Raw genomic sequence first — 21,559 nt, forward strand, 5'->3', positions numbered from 1 at the left:
TCATCTCACTTTACTGGCCGAGGAAGCCGGTGTACAGCTTCCAGGTCATGTGGCCAGCATGACTAAGCCGCTTCTGGTGAACCAGAGCAGCACACGAAACACTATTTACCTTCCCGCCGGAGCGGTACCTATTTATCTACAGTGGTACCTCAGGTTAAGAACTTAATTAGTTCTGGAGGTCTGTTCTTAACCTGAAACTGTTCTTAACCTGAAGCACCACTTTAGCTAATGGGGCCTCCTGCTGCCACTGTGCCGCCGCTGCATGATTTATGTTCTCATCCTGAAGCAAAGTTCTTAACCCGAGGTAATATTTCTGGGTTAGCAGAGTCTGTAACCTGAAGCGTATGTAACCTGAAGCATATGTAACCCGAGGTACCACTGTACTTGCACTTCATGCTTTTGAACTGCTAGGTGGGCAGGAGCAGGGACTGAACAACGGGGATTCAAACCGCCGACCTTCTGATCGGTGACCTTCTGATCAGCAAGCCCTAGGCTCTGTGGTTTAGACCACAGCGCCACCCGCACCCCTTGTAGCCAGGCTTAAACAAGGCCAATTATGCAATTCCAACTCAAACAGATGGGAGGCAGAGTCTGTATGAGTCACAGAGTAACTCAGGACTGACTTGGGACATATTAGGTCTTGTCTGGATGCCATGCTTTGGAATTTCACGCAATGGGAGGCTGGTCTAGTCCCATTGCAGATGAAATTATTCCGGCAGGCCTTTGACTCATAATGTAGTCTTGGCTGCTGCAAAATAGGTGCCATTTTACTGGTGTATTTTATCTTCCTTGTTTAATGTTTTCACTTTGCATATTATTGTGCTTTATTTTATTTGCATTTCATTGCTTTTGGCCACCTTGAGCACCATTTGAAACATGTCAACCAACCAAAGTACTTCATTTAAAGGCCACTGTCTCAGGCTTGAAGTAAGCCTCAAGGCTTTCTGAGGCTTACAGAAAAATAAAAAATAAAAAATGTATTTGAAGGACTGTTGTTCCAAAAGAAAAGCTCCCCAAACACACAAGCATGCGTGTGCTACTATGACATCACATTTTTCTTCTCAGAACTATTGGGCATACCCAACAACCTCCACTAGTTGGAAGAAGTCAGCACAGAAAAGGCATTAGACAAGTTTGATCTTACAGAGGACTAAAGAACAAAACAAAAAAGTGAAACTTAAGCTGCCGTAAGACTCTTGTGACTTTTTGGTTGGTTCTAACAAAGGTATTGCTCAACTATGGATTTAGGAGTTACCTTTGTTTTTTAAAAAAACCTAAACACAATCATTCTAATTCAAGGGGGAACAAACAGAATTTGGAATATTTAAATATGGGAAATGTGTAAATAATACACCTCCCACATTACTGCTCCAATTAAAAAGGAGCTTTCAAGTTGGAAAGTAGGGTGGAAGACCCAAACACGTATCATCCACATTGTGACTGTTTTGCACTATGTCTGGAATTAGTAGGTAAGCATCTAATTTATTTGGCCTGATAAAACATAATTAACAACAAGATGTTTTACAACATAACAAAGTTTAAACAAATCAAACTGTTTTGTAACTCAGTACCATAAATTGCTCCCATTTATCTGTCCCTTTTATATAGCATAAAAAGTCACACCATACACCTTTATATTTCCAACCTCAAGGCTCAGTTCAGATCTGAGGTCAAGTACATTCTTTTCTTCCCTGCAACATTCTTCCTCTCTTTATTTATCGTTTTAGGAAGCAGACAAAGGCTTCTATCCTAACCTTACGTACCTGGGGGCACGCCCCACTGAACTCAGTGTGATTCGTTTCTGATTAATATACGTAGGATGACAATATACAGTTGCAAACCTATATGCCCTTACTGGGAAATTGGTAGCTGAGATTTCCTATTCTTGTTTTTATCATCCTGCTACTCCCACTACTAAATATTTTGGAACGGTATTTGTCTGCCTGTCTGTTTTCTATGCATTTTGGACACTTCTTAATGAAATTTTTGCATGATGGTTTCTGAGATCAAGGAGCAGGTATGGACATCATTGGGTGCCATTTTCAATCAAGATGGCAGACCGAACTTTGCAATACCGCACTGAGTTTTTGCTTTCTCAGCATTCTGGAGCAACGCTGGGTACAAGGCTACAAGTTTCTCATCTTTGTATCCTACTAATGCACTCAGGACAGTGTACATGCCCTGCCCCACCCCACCCCTCAGAACAACCTTATGATGAAGATTAGCGCAAGATGGGTTCCATGAATGAGTGAGTAACCAGCATTCTAGTTTCTGTATTTGCAGACAACATCTCATTTGGGAAAATAATCTGTGGATCTGATTCCTCTAACTTGCTGTCTAAGACAATACAGCACAGTTAACAGATACATCATATGGGTCTTCGGCTGCTTTGTTTTGGGGAAAAGTGATTTTACTTCTAACCTGTATTTCAAAAACAGCATCGTTTCTTGAAATAGGTACATTATAGTCTCTGATAATAGCTTGCCACCTCATTTGTGGGTCGAACTGCCTTAAACGTTATTCCATAACTCTGTAATGTCGATATCTCAATATACCTCACGTATCTGAGCTTTAACACCAGAAGGTTCAGTCAACCTCTTTTACTCTATTAAAGCACATTTACATGAGTTTGTTATTGACACCTCAAGTCAGAAGAGCATGAGGCTCTTAATCTCAGGGACTTGGGTTCGAGCCCCACGTTAGGCAAGAAGATTCCTTCATTGCAGGAGGTTGGACTAGATGACCCTTGTGGTCCCTTCCAACTCTACAATGTTATTATTCTACATAAAAAATGTATTTCAGATTCTCCACCCCCCTCCCGAAATTAGTTTTAGCTTGCTATTCTCTTTTGCAGTCTGAAAAGCATATAATTGCAGATGGCATTTTATCTTTTTTGCCTGAAATTCATGGTTTGAGCTGCCCAGATTAAAGTTCACCAAAACAACGTCACTCTTAATTTTCAATGAGGCACTTTAAATTTCCATGACTTAACATAACCTGAGCAGCGGATGGGAAGGGGGCGGCGGGGGTGGGGTGGGGAACTCAACCTCCTGACAAGGTTGTTAAATACTAAATGCCACCCTCCCCTAGACTACTGTTTCATAAATTAAGCATACCATGTTCTTGTCTTGAAATGTAACGAAATGCCACATTCCGAATAAGTGTCCTTAAAAGCTGTGCTTTTAGCTGACATACAATAAAAACATTCTGCCCCGCTGAAGGCAATGACTACAGATTCCTGTAGCTAATGAGCAGGAAAAAAGAAAACAGCAGCTGTGCCCTATTACCTGCATGAAGCCAGATTTGAGCCAGAGTCATCCAAGGATGCAGAGGACCTTGCTTCGGAGCACTGCTCTGCAAAGACGAGGCAACTTCAGACAGTGCCTGCTCCACTCTAGAGGCTGCTATCGACGTCGCATGGATCGAACCTGCGGAAATAATAGACATAGCTTGCATCAGAAAGAGAAAGCCTGGGCTTCAGCTGCTTGCTGTTCTTCATTTTAACTCTGTGCATGTAAAGGTGTTGCGAAACCTTAAAACACCTACGTTTGCCAGGCTCCCCCTTCCCCTATTATAAGGATGTTAGTGTTAGTGAACCTGCATTGAAAGCCTATTACATTACTAGCGGAAATGACAGATGAGATTGGAGCAGCCACTCGTGAAACACAAAGCTTTCGACGACCGACAGCAGGTATACAAGTTCCACGCACACACATACAAGCTGTAAGACTCCAAGAGGTTTGGGGATGATGCTTATATGATGTAACTCTTACTACTTACTCTTCACTGCTAGTTATCACTGAACACCCCACCTCCCTGGAGGGGTAATTAGAATACTATTTTAAGGATAATAATAGAGAGACTAAAATAACCTAAGAAATGCAGAATGATCTCAACGTTTCCCTGAACAGAAACCAATTAAGTTGCAAAGACTATAAAGTTCACTTAATCACCAATATTAGCAGCTGGGGAAGTGAACAGAACGAGCACTTCGTCCAAAATGGAGTTGATAAATCTAAGCAGGGAGGGGGGAATCTAACCAACAGATTATTCTTTTCCTTGATATTTTCCTATATGTTACGGTTATTGCTCTTAGCCAATTTCTATTTGATATGAATGTACAAAAAAACAAGCGGCTCCTGCCATAATACTAGATATCTTCCTATATCAGTTTTGCTGTAGTTCCTAAACATGTGAGACACTCACTGCATCTCTCTAACGTGGTACCAATTAAACATGACGTTCAAAGACTTAAATGCACGCTTGACAAATGTGGAGGTCACTGAAGAATATAAACAAAGAGTGAAGCATCAGAAATGTTTGCAAGGAGAAGTAGAGAGACGAATGCCTTCTTTGTCAAGCTACAAATAAATTGGCGCACTCATCTAATCACCTTCTAATATTTCCTTGACGGCAATTTTGGAACAGAGCTGCTAAAATGTACCCTGAATAATGTCAGGTGTTTACATTGTAACTTCTTGTTCACACATAAAGTTATCGGCGTCTTAAGTCTGGCAAGAGCTCCTGGGGCTTTAAGACTTGTGTGACAAGCAGAACTTAATCGACTGAAACTTTCCCTGGCATGCAGAAAGGGTAAATGTCATCTGCTGAACTGCTTGCCCCACAGAAGCTCCAAAAGGAACAGCTTTAAAAGAGAACTAGACAAATCAATGCAGGAGAAGGCTGTCGTTAGATCTCCGGCCACAATGGCTACGTTCTGCCTCCGTTGTCAAGAGTCAGTTGGTTCTGGAACTTAATCCGTTCCAGGAGTCTGTTCGACTCCCAAAACGGTTTGAAAACCAAGGTGCGGCTTCCAGTTGGCTGCAGGAACTTCCTGTACTCAATTGGAAGCCGCAGAAGCTTCCAAAAAACGTTTGCTAACCGGAACACTCACTTCTGGGTTTGCGGCGTTCAGGAGCCAAAATGTGCAAGGACCAAGGCGTTCGAGAACCAAGGTACAACTGTATGCCTCTGAATACCAATTGCTGGAAATTCCAGGTGGGGAGACTGCACTCGAATCTTGCTTATGGGCTTCCCATAGGCATCTGATTGGCCACAGTGAGAACAGGATGCTGCACCAAATGGGCCTTTGGTGTGATCCAGGAGAGCTCTTTTATTTTCTTATTACTGGAAATGCTATGGGCACCATGAATTCAAGATGTTACATAAGTAATGACTTCTCATTATTGAAAAGGGGACCGCTATGAGGGGACATTCATACGTTTTGGCACATATAAATGTGGTGAAGACTAACCAGGTCTTCCCCCCAAACCAGCTTTGATACCTGATTTAGTACATATATTATCCCTGGCATCTAGGATTATGGCCCCTATAAAGCAGCATTCAAGTCAAGTGAGCCCCAACTGCAGTGTGAACCAACATAACCCTGATACGGGCTTAGCACCTCAGTGAAAATGAGGCCTATGTGGGAGATGGTAGGGATAAGGCAAACATCTAATCTCCATACACACATCTATCACAACAACTGTTCCAATACCTCCCATTTATGTTTTTCTAGTCAATCACCAACTGGAGATTTTCTGCTATCAACTAGGGCTTGCTTGTTTAGCTAGAACACCCTTTTCATGGTCAGGGCTTAACTCTCTGAAAATAGCAAAAATCCAATATTCAGCTGTGGCTTCAGCCACCAAATTTGCTGCCTCACTTCTTATTACACTGCATAGCTATTTGTGTACCACTTCACCTTATACCCGTTCCAGGAGTCATTATAAACTTAACAAAAGTAACTGAGCTACGATTTCATTCACTAGGATGAACCAGTGCTTTGTTTAAACGGCTTAATTTTATAGTGCTTTATTTCAACAAGGGACACCTGCCACTATTTGAACCATCGACAAAGGAAGCCTGTCATTGTGACAAGATGATTATTAAATTTTCCAGCATTTCTTGCTAGTGTTTACTTTGAGAAGGCCTTTTGTTTCTGAACAGCTGATAAATTGGCTGACTCCAGCACAAGGGGGGCGGGGACAAACCAAAAGAAGACAATTCTGTATTGCTTTTCTACTTGAACGTTTATGGGATGGGGGGGGGAATCCCCTTCTTAATATGATGAGCATGTTGCTACTTCCCCTGTGTTTATCTTTAGGATTGCCAAGTGAATGATGAAATGGTAAATACTTGACATAATGCAAATCCTTCAGAGGCTCACCCCTCTCCTTGCTGCAAAATGGAAAGTTGCTTTTCAATCAAATTTCATGAGAACAATGTCTTAATTAAAGGAAAGGAAATGAGCAAAATCATGCAAGGTGAAAACACAACCCGATTTCACATGCACACACAAATAAAGCAGGTGCCAGAGCATGTAAGAGTGCTAAACTGTGGTACATGCAGAGATCTGTATGCCGGTGCAAGTAAAACTCTCTCTAGATTAAGAGACAGTACATTCTGTAGGACCAAATAAAACATTTATGTGTACGTCTAATCTAGGGGTAGCCAAGTTTGTGCCCTTCAGATGCTTGGACTACAAAGCCCATTAGACCAGTCAGCATCATCAATGGTCTGGGCTGATAGGTGTTATAGTCCACAATAACTGGAGGTAATACCACACTGGCTGTCCCTGGGCTAATCCCACAAGACGGTGGGCAATACCCAATGATAGTCATACTGAGAGTAAGAACAGTGACAACAATGGTGTCCACTGATTTCAATGGATCTAGTCTGAGTATGACGAACATTGTATATCACCCTTTATTAGCCACTGCAATAATTCACCCCCCACCTCCAATATGTTAAAAGGCTCGTCGACGTTTTCCAAAATGGATGGTGTACATTAACGAAGAGGAGCCTGGGGCTTCCATCAACAAACAAAACTTTCTTTGTTCCATAGGGTTGGTACATGAAACAAGTATCATGGGTTTTTTGCTAATTGATCATACACTGCCATCAATATAATTTAGAATGGTGCCAAGACCACATAAATGGCTAATAAATAACAATACAGTATTAGGCGTAAGAATGCCAACAACGTATCTTAAATAAATAAAAAAAATAAAGTACTTAATTTTTTTAGAATAGGTTAATCTTGCTTTATTTTCTTTTCAAATCTTTTTATTACAAGTTCAGCCTCTTATTCCTTCCAGCCAAGAGGCCAGAAAATGAACTAACTGATCTGGAGAAATCATAAATATGGTGGATTACGGACTTATGCAATGGATTTTATAAAGTCAGCCCCTGCTCCCAAGGTCCTTTATTTGCAGCCCTCCAGAAATTAATACTGCCTCTTTAATAACAGAACTCTAGTCCTAGCTGAGGGCATTCAGATCTCATAGGATTTGCAGCCTCAGGGGTGACTTGAATGGCTAAGGAGCAGCAGCCTTGCTTTGCACAATGTCAAACCTCCATGACGAATGGACACACATTTACATTCTGTGGTGGAGGGAAGGTGTTATTACTAAGCCTTTAGAAGTTTAAAAATAGACCTGTATAGTAAATACTACTTACAAACTGAAAAAAGGGAGAAAAAACCATGAAAGTAAGCATCTGGAGGGTTGCCTTTAAACAACAGATCAAACCACAAATTAAAATCACGAAGGATAACAGCTATAAAACAGAACTGCACAAAAAAAGCAAAATACACTTCTGATAACCTTCAAACTGTAAGCTCGTTTTCTTGTTTTTCCAAAGGACAGTGAACATTTCGAAATAAGGAGTTTAAAATCACGATGAATTCCCGGTAAGAATTTGGAGAAAGTTCTTGTTAAATAAATCCCTTTCATGTCATGTTAACAATCAAACTGAATATAGAAAAACAACAGAGTATACATATTGAGAGCAAGAAAGCTACAGAGGGTTTGGACCAATTCTATTCATATGGATTCAATGGGGGAATGAAAGTGCATAAACAACTGCTCTGAGGTCAAATAATTGAGGCTCCTACAAAACTGCCACATAACTATATTTCCCCCCCTCATAAGATATTGCAGCTCTCGCTGGAGGTAGAAAATTCACAGCCTGCTTTTGTGCTTTCATTTCTGCAGCATCTCATGATTGGTCCTACATCCCTATGGAAAGCTAAATAAGTTCACGGCTTCACCAACAACAATTTAATGCTACGTGGGCTATGCTCTGTAGAGGCTCTGTTTTAGAAAAGGATATTGTCTATCACACTTCCCCAGCTGTTAGCTAGCATCCAAAGTAATAACCACTCCTGAATTTTTAAAGCTTTTTTTTGGGGGGGGGGGAATAAATCCCCAAAAGTTCATATCAGCACCCGTAAGTGCAGACAGCACGTGATTCCAACCACTGCAAAATGAATTCTGACACAGATCCATCAGAGACCAGTAGACGAAGACCAAATTACAAACTACACCTCACAGCCATTTTCTGGGCAGGACCATTTCAGACAGCAAAGACATTTTTTTGTACGCTCCCTCATGAAGAAACCCCACCTTACTTCAGGTAGTAAACTAACACACCAAAACAGAAACGTTTAGCACAGCATCCTTTCAGATGCACTACCTGACTGCCTGGCCTGCAGCCCAAAGTAGCAGAGCCCAGAATTGTATCACCTTAGCTATGGCCTCACTTTCTGTAAGGCGCAGTAGGGCTCTGAGGGAGGGGCGATATTTTTTTAAATGTCCCATTGAAGAACCAGGATCACAGAAAAGCCACGACAAAACAAGTGGGAGCAGAATTAACATCAATATGAAAGCACAAGTGCTATCCTTTCAAACAGCATCTTGAATAGGATCCAACTACATTGTGACCTGATTAATTTGCACTCCTTTGCTACTTAATTTCTAGCACCTGCCATCTAATTCAGTGCCAGAGACAACGATTTACTCACTCTACTCCTCCGAAACGAAAAGATTAAGCCAATTTACGATAGCCAACCCCCCCCAACAACCACCACAGTGCAAAAGAAACCTTTCCTGTCTTGAAGCTAGCGTCTAGGAATGAAAATTGTTGCCAATTATATTTAATTCTGTCAAATAAAGGTCCTAACATTTCAAAACGAGTTAATTGCATGGATGAGAACAAAATCCAGTAAAAAATAAAAAATGTTGCACCTATAGTACAAAAGGAGAAGTAGGAGCTGAGTTTCTACCACTCAAGAATCAGTATAGTACAGTGGTACCTCAGGTTAAGTACTTAATTCGTTCTGGAGGTCCGTTCTTAACCTGAAACTATTCTTAACCTGAAGCACCACTTTAGCTAATGGGGCCTCCTGCTGCTGCTGCGCTGCCGGAGCACGATTTCTGTTCTCATCCTGAAGCAAAGTTCTTAACCTGAGGTAATATTTCTGGGTTAGTGGAGTGTGTAACCTAAAGCAAATGTAACCTGAAGCGAATGTAACCTGAAGCGTATGCAACCCGAGGTACCACTGTACTGACAAATTTGGGTGCATACTTATAATACTAACAGCGTGTTTTCCGAGTGCTCCATCACACATGATGTGGAGGCACAGGCATGTGGACCAAGAGTTGCCATGCCCTAAGAGGGGCCAGGTTTTCTCCAGCTTGAGGCTTCAGATCCAGAGCTGTGAGGTAGGTTGGGGAGTTAAAATGGCAACCCCATCGCTTCTTCTTTCTTCTCCTGGCTCACAGCCAAGACATGTAAATCTTCCACATCCTGGTACACCCCCAGCGTTAATCCTCGCTCCACAGCACTGCATCGACAATGGGTACCAATCCTTGCGCAACAGACTCTTGGAACAGCTGTGCCACTGACCCATCACAATATTGCTAAAATGCCTTATGGCAGCACTTAGTCGGTGCTCTCAGGGAGGCAATGGAGCCCCCTGGTGGTCCCTTGATGTAACATTTCATGAGCCTTCCAAGGGTATTGGAGTGAGGAGACTGATTTAAGAGCATGCCCACTTGAAACCATCACTGCTTACTTGAAGAAACATGGAGTATTGCAGCCTAAAACTCTGACAGTTTCAAATGCCTAATGATTTTTTAAAAAATAATATTCATCATCATATAATCCAAACAGGTAGATTGCACTAATACCAAATACCTTGATGTTCAACAACATTTACGGGCAATGGATGCTTAGCAGTTATGGAGATTATCAGAAGCACAAACAGAGCAAACTAGCACGCCTATCAGAAAGAGGAAATCAGTTTACAGAGTGGCGGTTCGCAGGGCCCAGGAACGAGGTCACAGTATGGATTGGTTGCATAGGGCCAGACAAAGGTATCGGATTTGGGATGAGGGTGAGGAGATTGAGGAGACATAAACAGGTGGAGAGGAGATTCTGTTCTTGAGAGAGGTGAAGATGTGGAGGAATCAGAAGCTAAAAAGTGAAAGAGAAAAATATAAAGAAAATGCCAGGAATAGGTTTTGAATGGATTAATGGATGCCATGAAAAGAAAAGAATAATCCTAATAATGTATAGCTCATTTAACCACCGCTAAAAAGGAAGCAACAGTTTACCACACAAAATATATTTTCCTACAAGCACTGCAAAAAGGTCGTTTTCCTTACATGAAAAAGAAATTTTTAAAATGTTTACTGAGATTTAGTAAAACCAGTTTCAATCAAGTCAAGTTATTTTGGAAAGGAAAACTGATATAATGGAAACATTTGTAAGGCAAGCTATTTGGCACATCCAATAGGAATACAGATGGCAAAAATTATTTTCTGAAACAGGGGTAGCCAAGGTGGTGTCTTGCAGATGCTTCGGACTCCAACTCCCATCAGCCCCACCTAGTGTGGCAATGCTCAGGGATGACGGGTGTCGTAGTCCAACATTTGCAGAGCACCATGTTGCCCACTGTGTCCTAAAACCTGAGTGCCTGAAGCTGCCAAATGCTTGTCCAAGTTAGAAATAAAACACCAACTGTCTAGGTAAGTGATTCTGAACTTCATTTAAAAAATAACTAAATCCTTGAACGACAGGAGACAGAAGGTCCGCTTCATCACCCTGTTCCATGAAAGGAAGGCGGTCCTGGTGTCATTCCGCTGGCAAAGCATCCTGGTTCATGTGCTCAGGTGCGACTCGAGAATTTGTTGCTCACACCCTCCCTTGACAATATCGAAGGCAATGTGTGTATTTATTTTTATTAAAGCCAGTTCTTCCTCCCGAGAATTTACAGAGGCATATAAAGGATTATCCCCTTTTATGTAAATAAGGCAGGAAAGGCCTTGAAATAAAGAGTCGCTTCAAAGTAACTCCCCAAATCCTCCCTATAATTCAAATTCTGTAGTGGAACTAGACTCCCTCTTGCTCTAGATGAGCCATTTTGCTTGAAAAGGAGGTGGGAAAACTTGTCAGAGCTGGTAGAAAATGAGTGTGTGGAGACAGCCTGGGTATGCTGGGCTGTGCACCACCGAAAACAGCTCTGCCAGATAAAATTTTGCAGACTGCAGTCACAGTTGATTGTTTTAAAGAAGAGATCTATGAAACAACTGGTAAATTGTCTATCAGCTCTGATCTAGTTACAAACGCTCATACTTCACTTTTTTCTTTTGGCTCTTCATTAAAGCAAAAAAAATTCCAGTGATGAAGCAGCAGGAGAAGTGGCTATTTTGCAGTTCATGCATGGATGGAGCAAGCCGTCAAGGATCAACTTTTACATTTGAACCTCCGTTTTGGGAGGTCCCTGAAGCCTCAATGAAGACCAGAAGCAAAGTGCTTAAAGAATGGCTAGCTTGCTAAGAGAAGCACAAGCAGGAGTTTGTTCCAGGTGGGCAGCTTGCCAGAGCCACTATCAAAGCAGCCTTTGACACATAAGCATAGGTAGGTTGAAAACAGATAAAACTTAATCTTCAGTTGTGTCCTAAAACCAGATTAGCAGCCCATAGTCTAAAAAAAGAAGTCAGAATAAGGTCCATTGATGCTTGTAGTCTAAACTTGCCTCTAAACTATGATTGGCTTTGTTGTATCTAGATCCAGAAAAGTACTTCTGACTCTGAAAATTGATGAAGGGCATGGTTGTTATAAGGTGGGTGGGAGGAATCTGGACCAGTTTAAAAGATTGCAAAGAAAAAAGTGAAGGCCATGCTAACTTTTAATGCATGGTCTACTATCCTCTGGCCTGGGGGAACATAGACATTTACCTTATACAGAGTCAGACCACTGGTCCATCTAGTGCATTATTGTCTCTACACCAACTGGCTGCATTTCGGCATTTCGGATAGGGTTATCTTCCACTCCTACCTCTAAATGCCAGCTAAGGACATGTTTGCTCACAGCAAATTCAGAGCCCACCCTCTCCCCTTGGGGAGGGGCTGTAACTCAGTTGTATGCTGAAGGTCCAGTTCTGACCAGTCCCTGTAGCTCTTTCATCTTATACTGTGCAATTCTCCCTCTACCAACGCTGCCATCTTCCCAGTCCCAGCTTCCAAACTTGCCTGACATTTGGACATCGAACGGGGGGTAATGTGCAAAGGTCCATAACTGAACGTGAAATCATTGCTTTAATATCACAGAGGTCCAGAGCAGCAAGAGATAGGCCCAGTTAGTGTGGCCTGATTCCACCACTGTGTATAGACAGTCACTATATTGCCTGCAAAGAGCTTGTGAAATTTTAGCACTGAAGCCTGCCTAAATAGCAACTCATGTAAATAACAACACAAAACATTTCAATTCCGACGTGAAGAATGGGAAATGCACCTCATTGCCAATATCCAATTGGAAAGAAAAAGAAAATGGGAGACAGATAGTAGATTGGGTATCTTCATTTAGAACACTAGAAATTTTCTCTTTAATATGGAAACTTTTATCTGTTACGGTAACACTGTATGGCTTGTGAAGATCTAAAGTGGTTTTATATGTCAATGAAAACAAACAGGCATAAGAAAGAGACTGCACAGAGATATAGTAAAGACCAATATGGATAAATTATGCAATTTAATTTTGCCCTGTTTTCAATGATAGGCTAATGACTTGGCAGGTTGAAAGATATATATTTTTAGTTAAATGTGTCCCCATTACTTTATGTGGCCATCCCTAACCTGAAGTATGCTTTCAATGAGCCAGTAAACTAAAAATAAACGAATTAGAAGTCATGCAGGAAATCTACTTATGATGAGTGGAACTGCTTACATTACTTTATATTAAAACTTATATTAAAAATATTAAAATATTAAAAAAATATTAAAACTTTGTTCTTCAATATTGTTTGCATAATGCAGCAAAAACATATTTAGGTGTGTAGAAGGGCTTACAGGTGAAAAACAAAAACAAAATAGGACTGTGCCTGAACTTAAAGACTTCATGAGCTAATGTAGCTGGTTCCATCATGAGTGTACTTGTGGGATAGATATGATTTTCAAACATCTGCTTCCCACATTCACCCTTTTTATATCATACACTGAAATATACGCCTAAAAACAAATGTGTGAAGATGTCTGTACCATCCAGTCCTGTGTTTACTTGATACTATGCCCCAAGGAATTCTGTGCTTTTGGCTCTACATGTGAGGCTGGACTACAAATCCCATCATCCATGCCATGCTGGTCTGGGCTGATAGGGATTGGAATTAGTCACCCCTGCAATAGGAATTACTCTTCAGTAACAATGCAGAGGATTGTAGCCCAAGGCGCAGTTTGGATTATGAACTTTTGGCCCTTAGTATACATGGATATTTATGTTAAGCATTTAACACAGGAGAGGACTAACACACAACTCTAGAGTATGTGCCTGAACTTTTATTGCATATGTATAAATTTAGTGTGTGTGTGTGTGTGTGTGTGTGTGTGTGTGTGTAATATGAAACTAAACATAAAATAAATAAATATACCGCAGCAAATTTCTATCTTGCCTCAATTGCTTTGATAGGTTTTAGATTAAGGCATCTAGCAGACAACACATATCGTTTCTGACACTTTATTGTTGTAGACAGTAATCCTCACCTGTTTCAGGGTCACTGAAGTCTGGCAAAGTAATTGTACTAAGTTGTCGCCTGTCGGCAATGGCTCTGTCTAACAAACTGCTGCCCCGTCCAGAATCGCTGTAGGAAACAATGCAAAGCATTTGTCATTTAAGGCTTTAAAAGTGACTATTTAGCTTACTGTACAGCTCTTCATATACAGAGTTCAGTGCTATGTGTACTTTATCTACCAAAGGGATAGACAGCCCATATATCATATAAAAAACACTGCATTTTATGCTGATTAAAGTCTTTTCACACTATGGTTCAGATCATTTCAAAGCACTTGTTTAATTGTGAATGGATGTCTGCCCTACTGAGTCACTTGTGGCATGAAAATGATTGGCTCCACTTGGCGGATCTGAGAGACCAAGCTTAAAAAAAGAAGTCTTTCCATGAATGACTTCCACAGAATGAGATGATGGACCCCCCTCCTCCAAGGGGTTTACAATCTAAAAACAGACACAAGGGAAACAACAGAGGGACGAGAGGGAAATCAAGGCAGGGATGCATGCTGGAAGAAAATGCAATGACTACACATATTTATGGAACGTCTTCCCCTTTATGAATGTGAATACCGCCAGTGTCAGCTCAGGAAAAGAGAATTATTTCCCTCTTATTTTGGAAATACAGTCGTACCTTGGATCTCAAACACCTTGCCTCCCAAACAAATCTGCTCCCAAATGATTGAAACCCAGAAGTGAGCGTTCCAGTTTCTGAACGTTCTTTGGGAAGCCGAACGTCTGACGTGGGTTCCGTGCCTTCTGATTGGCGGCAGGAGCTTCTTGCCGCCAATCAGAAGCCACACTTTGGTTTTCGAATGTTTTGGAAGTCGAATGGACTTCCGGAACGGATTCTGTTCAACTTCCAAGGTATGACTGTAAAGTATAGTGACAAAATGGTGAGGAATGATTATATGGATAATGTTATAATTGTGCCAGAAGTAAATATCAGACCAGGGATTTGGTGCTGCTCAGTTAAAAACAAATACTATTTGTCCCTTTCTATAGGGGTGCAATACTACTTAGTAGCATCAACACTTTTGTCATCCCTGGTGATCTGGTTTTTTAAGTGGTAGAAAACCTTGTTTCTTCACATCTATCCTAAGCTGGAAAATGGCTTCCTGGTTTTGAATCTGAATAAACTCAAAATTTCCTTTCAGTGAAATGTCTAAATCCAATTTTTAAGCAATGTGTTCTATATACAGAATGAAACTATTTCCTTTCTTTGTCTGGCTGCTGTTAAAATGGTGCCAAAAAAACAAAAAACTCTGTAAGACACCACCACAGCTAATTCCTTGTGCAATGATGCAATTACAGTAATCCACAGGAAACAGAAGGGACCTTCCGTAGTCCATTTTATCAACCAATAACTATTACATCAGTCAGCACACATTTCCTGGAAACAGCTCTATTAATTACTTCCTTGATACATGAACAATGCTGTGCCAAACGTCAGTGATGAAGAAAATGAAGCTGAAGGTAAATAACCTCTTGTGGAGGCTCGGCTGGCTAGCACAGGTCTCAGTTGCTTCCAGCTGGGCAGTCCAGGCAGGAGCATTAATGGGTGAGAAACATGAGCTGTTGTAGTCCATAAAGATGGTTTATTATTTGCTATGCACAAATCAGACACAATCCATTATAAGTGTGTGTAGTCAGTAATAAGGATTTGGTTGGTGTACCAACCACTGCACAACTGGTTCTGAATCTTGACTGACCTGGAAGAGAAGGTGCAATAATTGCATATTGATACAGACTACTTGTTGCTACTGCCACCATATAACCCTGAGCCATCCCAATTTTCATTAAGCACAGGTATGCAAAAGCATTTCAGCACTGAAAGCGGAGATGAGCGCCACACCCCAAAGTCAACTTTGACTGACTTAACTATCCAGGGTTCCTTTACCTTTACTGGTGATTATTAATTCATGTGATGCAGGAAAGTTCTCTTCTTATATATTCCACAGCCAGGCCCAGTGTACCTGAAGGGGCGTCTCCACCCCCATCGTTCTGCCCAGACGCTGACGTCCAGCGGCAAGGGCCTTCTGGCAGTTCCCTCATTGCAAGAAGCAAAGCTACAAGGAACCAGGCAGAGGGCCTTCTCAGTAGTGGTGCCTGCCCTGTGGAACGCCCTCCCATCAGATGGCAAAGAGATAAACAACTACCTAACATTTAGAAGACATCTGAAGGCAGCCCTGTTCAGGGAAGTTTTTAATGTGTGACAGTTTAATGTATTTTTAATCTTTGTTGGAAGCCGCCCAGAGTGGCTGGGGAAACCCAGCCAGATGGGCGGGGTACAAATAATAAATTGTTGTTGTTGTTGTTGTTGTTGTTGTTGTTGTTGTTAATTGTGTTTTACTTTTTAATAACTGAGTTCTTACATTTAATTTTTTTAAGTCATCAGTTCTAAACTCAAGGCAGAAAAAGCAATGTTACAACTGCCCTCTACCTGACTTAGTAAGAAGCAAGGAAACTGAAACAACTAACAAATAATGTCATTTGAAAATTATATACAGTACTTTCCACTGGAATGGTATAACTTCTCTGGTTCATTGCAGGTCAAAATGCACACTGCTCTCCAGGATAATCACTACTAAAAAATATTTTTAGCCAAGAGTGCATCAAGCTCATCAGAAAAGCACTGGCCAAACATGATTAGATTCTGTGCCGACATCAAGCAAGCTGCAGAAGTTTGAAGGTTTAAGCATATTACTGCAATTGCGTGCACATAGATATCATGCTGAAATTAGGTGTAAAAGGAAACTATCACCACACTGCTCAAATCAGCACTCTGGAAACTCAGATAAGCAGAACATTTTGCAAATACAGAATGGGGAAATAGCTTCAAAATGTGTTTAAGATGAAAAAGGCTGCTTCTGAGTCTACTGATTCTATCAGCAACAGCAACAACTGTAATCCACTTTTTACTTAATCAAAATACAATTCGTAGACTCAGATATGACTGAAACCAACTTTTAAAATTTAGAGGCGAGCAATTGATTTAACTATGTATTTCCCAGATACCTACTGAATGAGGACAGGGTATTTTATTTTGGGGAACATTATTAATTTAAAACAAAATCCCACACGTATGTTCTCTGAATTAAAAGTTGTGCACAGAAATGTGAAATTACTGGGAACTGGGAAAAATATTATTTACATAGTAAAGGTAAAGGTAAAGGTAAAGGTACCCCTGCCCGTACGGGCCAGTCGTGTCCGACTCTAGGGTTGCGTGCTCATCTCGCTCTAGAGGCCGTGAGCCGGCGCCGTCTGAAGACACTTCCGGGTCACGTGGCCAGCGTGACGAAGCTGCAGCTGGCGAGCCAGCACCAGTGCAGCACACGGAAATGCCGTTTACCTTCCCGCTATAAAGCGGTCCCTATTTATCTACTGGCACTTAAGAGTGCTTTCAAACTGCTAGGTGGGCAGGAGCTGGGACCGAACGACGGGAGTTTACCCCGCCGCGGGGATTCGAACCGCCGACCTTACGATCAGCAAGTTCTAGGCACTGAGGTTTTACCCACAGCGCCACCCGTGTCCCTATTTACATAGTAGTATTGCATTATTACTATTATCATTATTATTATTATTACTACTACTACTATCATCATCATTAACAACAACATTTTTAGTCTTCTTATTAAAAACAGGCCCTGCCCACACTACTGCTGTTGTCATAGGCAGATGTTATAATACCTCGAATCACTCATAATAGGATGGGTGGCAGGCACAGAATAAGATGCCCTTCATGCTTGGTTCATTGCTGTATCTGGTAACTGTTAACCAGTCATAAAATGAACCCTGGGATGCCCCTAAACCTTGCTTTAGAGCTCTGATTAAACTTAATACACTTAATACATCATTTAGTAGCACCCCTAGCTTCATTCAGCCTCAGTAAGACACACTGATAAGTTGGGCGAGGATGTATGGGATGTTGCAGCCCTCTCTGATGACGACACCATCTGCACAGCCATTCTACTTCCTGAGTTTTCTTCTTCTCTCTACCTGCTGGAGGGTCATGGTGCAAACTGCACACAAACTACAGAATTTGCACCACAAAACGTGGTGATGGCCACCAACTTTGATAGCTTTAAAAGGAGATTAGACATAGGGGTACCAATGGCTAGTAGTCATGATAGCTATATATTACCCTCAGGATCAGAGGCAATATGTTTCTGATCATCAGTTGCAAAGGAACTGGGAGCAGGCTGTTGCTCTAATGTTCTTCCTGTGAACTTCCCCCAAGCACCAGACTGACCACCGTGAGATACAGGATGTTGGACTTGATAGGCCTTTGATCTGATCCAGAAGGACTCTTCTAACATTCATAAGGCTTAATAAACTTTTATGACTTGCTACCCCACAAGGAAATGTAGTGGTAATGAAGGGAACAACCAGGTCTACAGAGCCACAGCCTTGTAATCATGTGTACCAATGACAGCATGGGTCCTTCCTAAACATTTTAGGAAAGCTGATGTATGAAACATCACATGTGCCAAATCTCAAATGGGGAAAAAACCCCAATTATCAGTGAGTTTGTCTTATACTAAGTGCATAATCCATAATCGGTAGGTTATACTTTCCCCTCTGCCTCATTTCCCTGCTTTATGTGCTTAAATGAATCAACATTTTGAAGGGGCGGAGGGGAAGCCATAAAATCCACAGCCTTTATGCAGAACGTAAATGTTTGTCTCATCTTGGATCACACATTTGAAGTCTGACAGTGAATGACATCTGCAAGACTGCTGAAGTCGAGCTGGGCGCATATGCAAGCATTTACTCCGAGTCAGTTCTCACCTGGCATAAAGAGAGCGCCACATGAAGGTTGTTAACTCACAGCGGGGCCACAGCTATTACATGCTGGCTTTTACAGAATTTGAAAAGAGTAATGTGATATGCTGCATGGGGGACCTTGCTGATCTGATAGCATCATACAGGATGGAATATTACTCTGATATGCCTTGCTGCGGCATAACGTCACTGTATGTTTTCATTTACTTGACAGGAATGTAGCAGTAGAAAATTGTAAAGTACTACCAGGAAAAAAACAGCGTTTCTACTCTCAAGATTCTCATTTTGCTTTGCAAAGCAGAATGAATCCTCTCTTTTTACTGAAAGCAAATCAGAATTTCTACTTGTACTGTACTGCAACCACTCTAGAGTTTCACTCACTTAAGATTTTCATGTCTTCTTGGAGCAGATTGAGCGTGCAGGGGGACGGGGAAAAGGGAAGGGAGAAATCAAAGAAAACCGTTGCCCTACAATCTCAACTAATGGAAGCCTCTGCCGAATCAAAGAGCCCTCTGTCAGCAGAATGCCACAATTGGATACAACCCAAACTTCATTTTTGTTTACTATCTTGAAGGTCAACTCAAGTGGAACAGTTCGGATTCTTTCCAGTTAAATAAAGAAATCAAGCCGGTCCAATGCACAAATGCCACACCCATAACAGAAAAGCAACTAACATGGTAAGCAAAAATATAGCCACACAAACCTCACATGAAATATAAACTGGAGTATGATACTCCCCCCCCCAAACAAGCTATGAGCAGAATTCACCTAACCAGTCAGCAAAATCCCAGCACAAGGACTTCCCATTGTGCAACAAGGCTGCCCTGCCCTTTCTTCCTCCTGCTCCCCCACTGGCGGGGGGTGGGGGGTGGGGAGAATACCCAGAACACAAAACGGTGGGAGGAGAGAGGATTGTTCCATCTGGCAAACTGCAATGCTTGCACAGGCAGAATGACTGGAAGAGGGTGATGTTGAATTCCAACCTTTATTTACATGCAAAGGATTCACTCCGACCCCCTGCACACACAAACAGAATGCGCTCCCTGTTGTTCTGTACTGTCCTTACCTGGGGTTAGTGAGATTGTAACAGGATTTCCAGATCTGCAACATGTGTTTACAAGTGAGGAGTGCCTCATCTGGGCCCCGGCAGAGTGATTCCAATTTGACTTTTGAAAACAGTAATCTGAGAAGGAGAAGAAATCAAACTGTAATTCAACAATAAAGGACGTTGAAAACATAAATGAAGCCCTGATGGACAGAGCAAAGGCTATCTACTCCATCATCCCAGATGCCTGTGAAAAGCAGACAAGCAGCCTTGGTTCACGCCAAGTGATGCTAACACTTAACAAGCCTAGCGGATCCGTTTTTTTTTGTGAACTTCAGTGCTTTCACAATTACTCTAGGTTACCCACAGGAAGGAGTTTCTTTGTAGGCAAGTCAATATGAAAAGGGTTCCCTAAAGATAAAAGGTTTTAGATCACGGTTCTAGAGCACAGAGGCAGACGTTCTCTTTGAAAACAGCAAACAAGCAGCATTTTTCTTCTTCAAAAAGTAGCTCATGAAAGTGGACTCAAAAACCAAGCCAACATGTACAACTCTAACTTTGAAAGAACTCTAGTCAGCAGCCAAAACTAACCGATTTTCTATTAAGCTTTATGGCAACGAAAAAGGAACCATTACAATGCTGAAGAAATTATACCTGAATAATGCAACGGTTTATTCTGCTTACCAGTTTGTTTTGTTAAAGGTTGCGTGCCTCTGAATTATATTGGAAGCAATTAGGAGGAGCGAAAACTAACTGTTATAGGGAAAGCAAGTGTATTAGAGGTGTACTGAATGAGAAATGTGTTAAGTCAACTAATCTGTCAATTCCATCCACCAAAATAGAACATTTTGAACTGGTTTGTAGGCGTAATTCTAAAAAAGGCAAGCAGCCCAGAAACACGAGGAGGGGATTTGTGAGGGTTTTGCAAGTTTTGCTTGGAAGTGCACAATTGCTTTCAGCAATGGACAAGAAAGTGCCTGTGGGATTGTGTCCAGTCAGCTGGTCTGATCAAGTTTTAATTATGCCGTGGTAAAATGTTTTCAGAATTTCACAGCTGTTTTCAAACACAGAGAGATTCTGCACTTGACTGTTGCATCACTCTTTTGAGTAGATTTAAATAGTGGTCCAGTCATGTACCACCCCTTAACCAAAACCCTCTCTATTAGAGGGCATCAATTCTACAGACTGTGGGCTCCAACGAAAACACCTATTTGAGTATCAGAAGTATGTATCAGACAGCTGTTTGCAGAATACAGATGTAGCTAAAAAAACAGAAGCTACTCATCCAGATCTAGGACTTAACATATTATACCCCACCTTTCATATGAGAACATAAAAATGTAATAAAATAATACACTCAAACAATAAAAGCAAAATAATAAAAAGCAGAAGATAAAACAATCAACATTCAGTTTCATAAGTCCACGATGCAGCAGACTTTTGACATAAACAATGGCACTAATTTTGGATAGTCAACAGCTTGTGAATTCAGTCATAACAGCAAATCATGGTTACATCTGCAACACTGGCAGCCCCTTGCAAACCATAGTTTGTAAGCTGGAATAATACCTAATGACAGTTTTGTTTTACAAACCATGGTTTGGCATTATGGCTGACTGCACTTGCAGTTTGAGAAAGATCCTGTAAGTCCCTTCTCTGTTGTTTCAACAAGCAACCAACAGTATGGAAAGTGGCATGGTCCCCACATAGATTGCAGGTGTAGAAATGCTGATTTTTTATTTTATTTTTTAAAAAAAACTTCTCAAAAGAAGCACTCTGGGAGATAAGGGCTATACTATTTTCTACTTATTTATTTGACATTATTTATGCAGCACCACATAATGATGAGTTATTCTCTGGCTGGCTCACAAAACGAAACAGCTT

The 21,559-nt window shown here is 41.3% G+C and overlaps 1 protein-coding gene across 3 annotated transcripts in view; it reads right to left on the reverse strand.

Moving 5' to 3' along the window:
* The window catches only part of TTC7B (tetratricopeptide repeat domain 7B), a 101,516-nt gene that overhangs the window by 19,230 nt on the left and 60,727 nt on the right, over positions 1 to 21,559 (reverse strand). Inside the window, exons 16-20 of one of the 3 annotated variants that reach the window (XM_083612067.1) lie at positions 19,697 to 19,813; positions 13,824 to 13,921; positions 10,093 to 10,260; positions 7,462 to 7,512; positions 3,288 to 3,428 (exon numbers count right to left, since the gene is read on the reverse strand). In XM_083612067.1, coding sequence (XP_083468193.1) covers positions 3,288 to 3,428; positions 7,462 to 7,512; positions 10,093 to 10,260; positions 13,824 to 13,921; positions 19,697 to 19,813 — 575 coding nt within the window. The remainder of the gene's footprint in view (positions 1 to 3,287; positions 3,429 to 7,461; positions 7,513 to 10,092; positions 10,261 to 13,823; positions 13,922 to 19,696; positions 19,814 to 21,559) is intronic. The other 2 variants (XM_083612068.1, XM_083612069.1) reach the window with 2 other exon arrangements.

This window comes from Podarcis filfolensis (assembly GCF_964270895.1).
Source record: "Podarcis filfolensis genome assembly, chromosome: 1".
NCBI lineage: Eukaryota > Metazoa > Chordata > Lepidosauria > Squamata > Lacertidae > Podarcis > Podarcis filfolensis.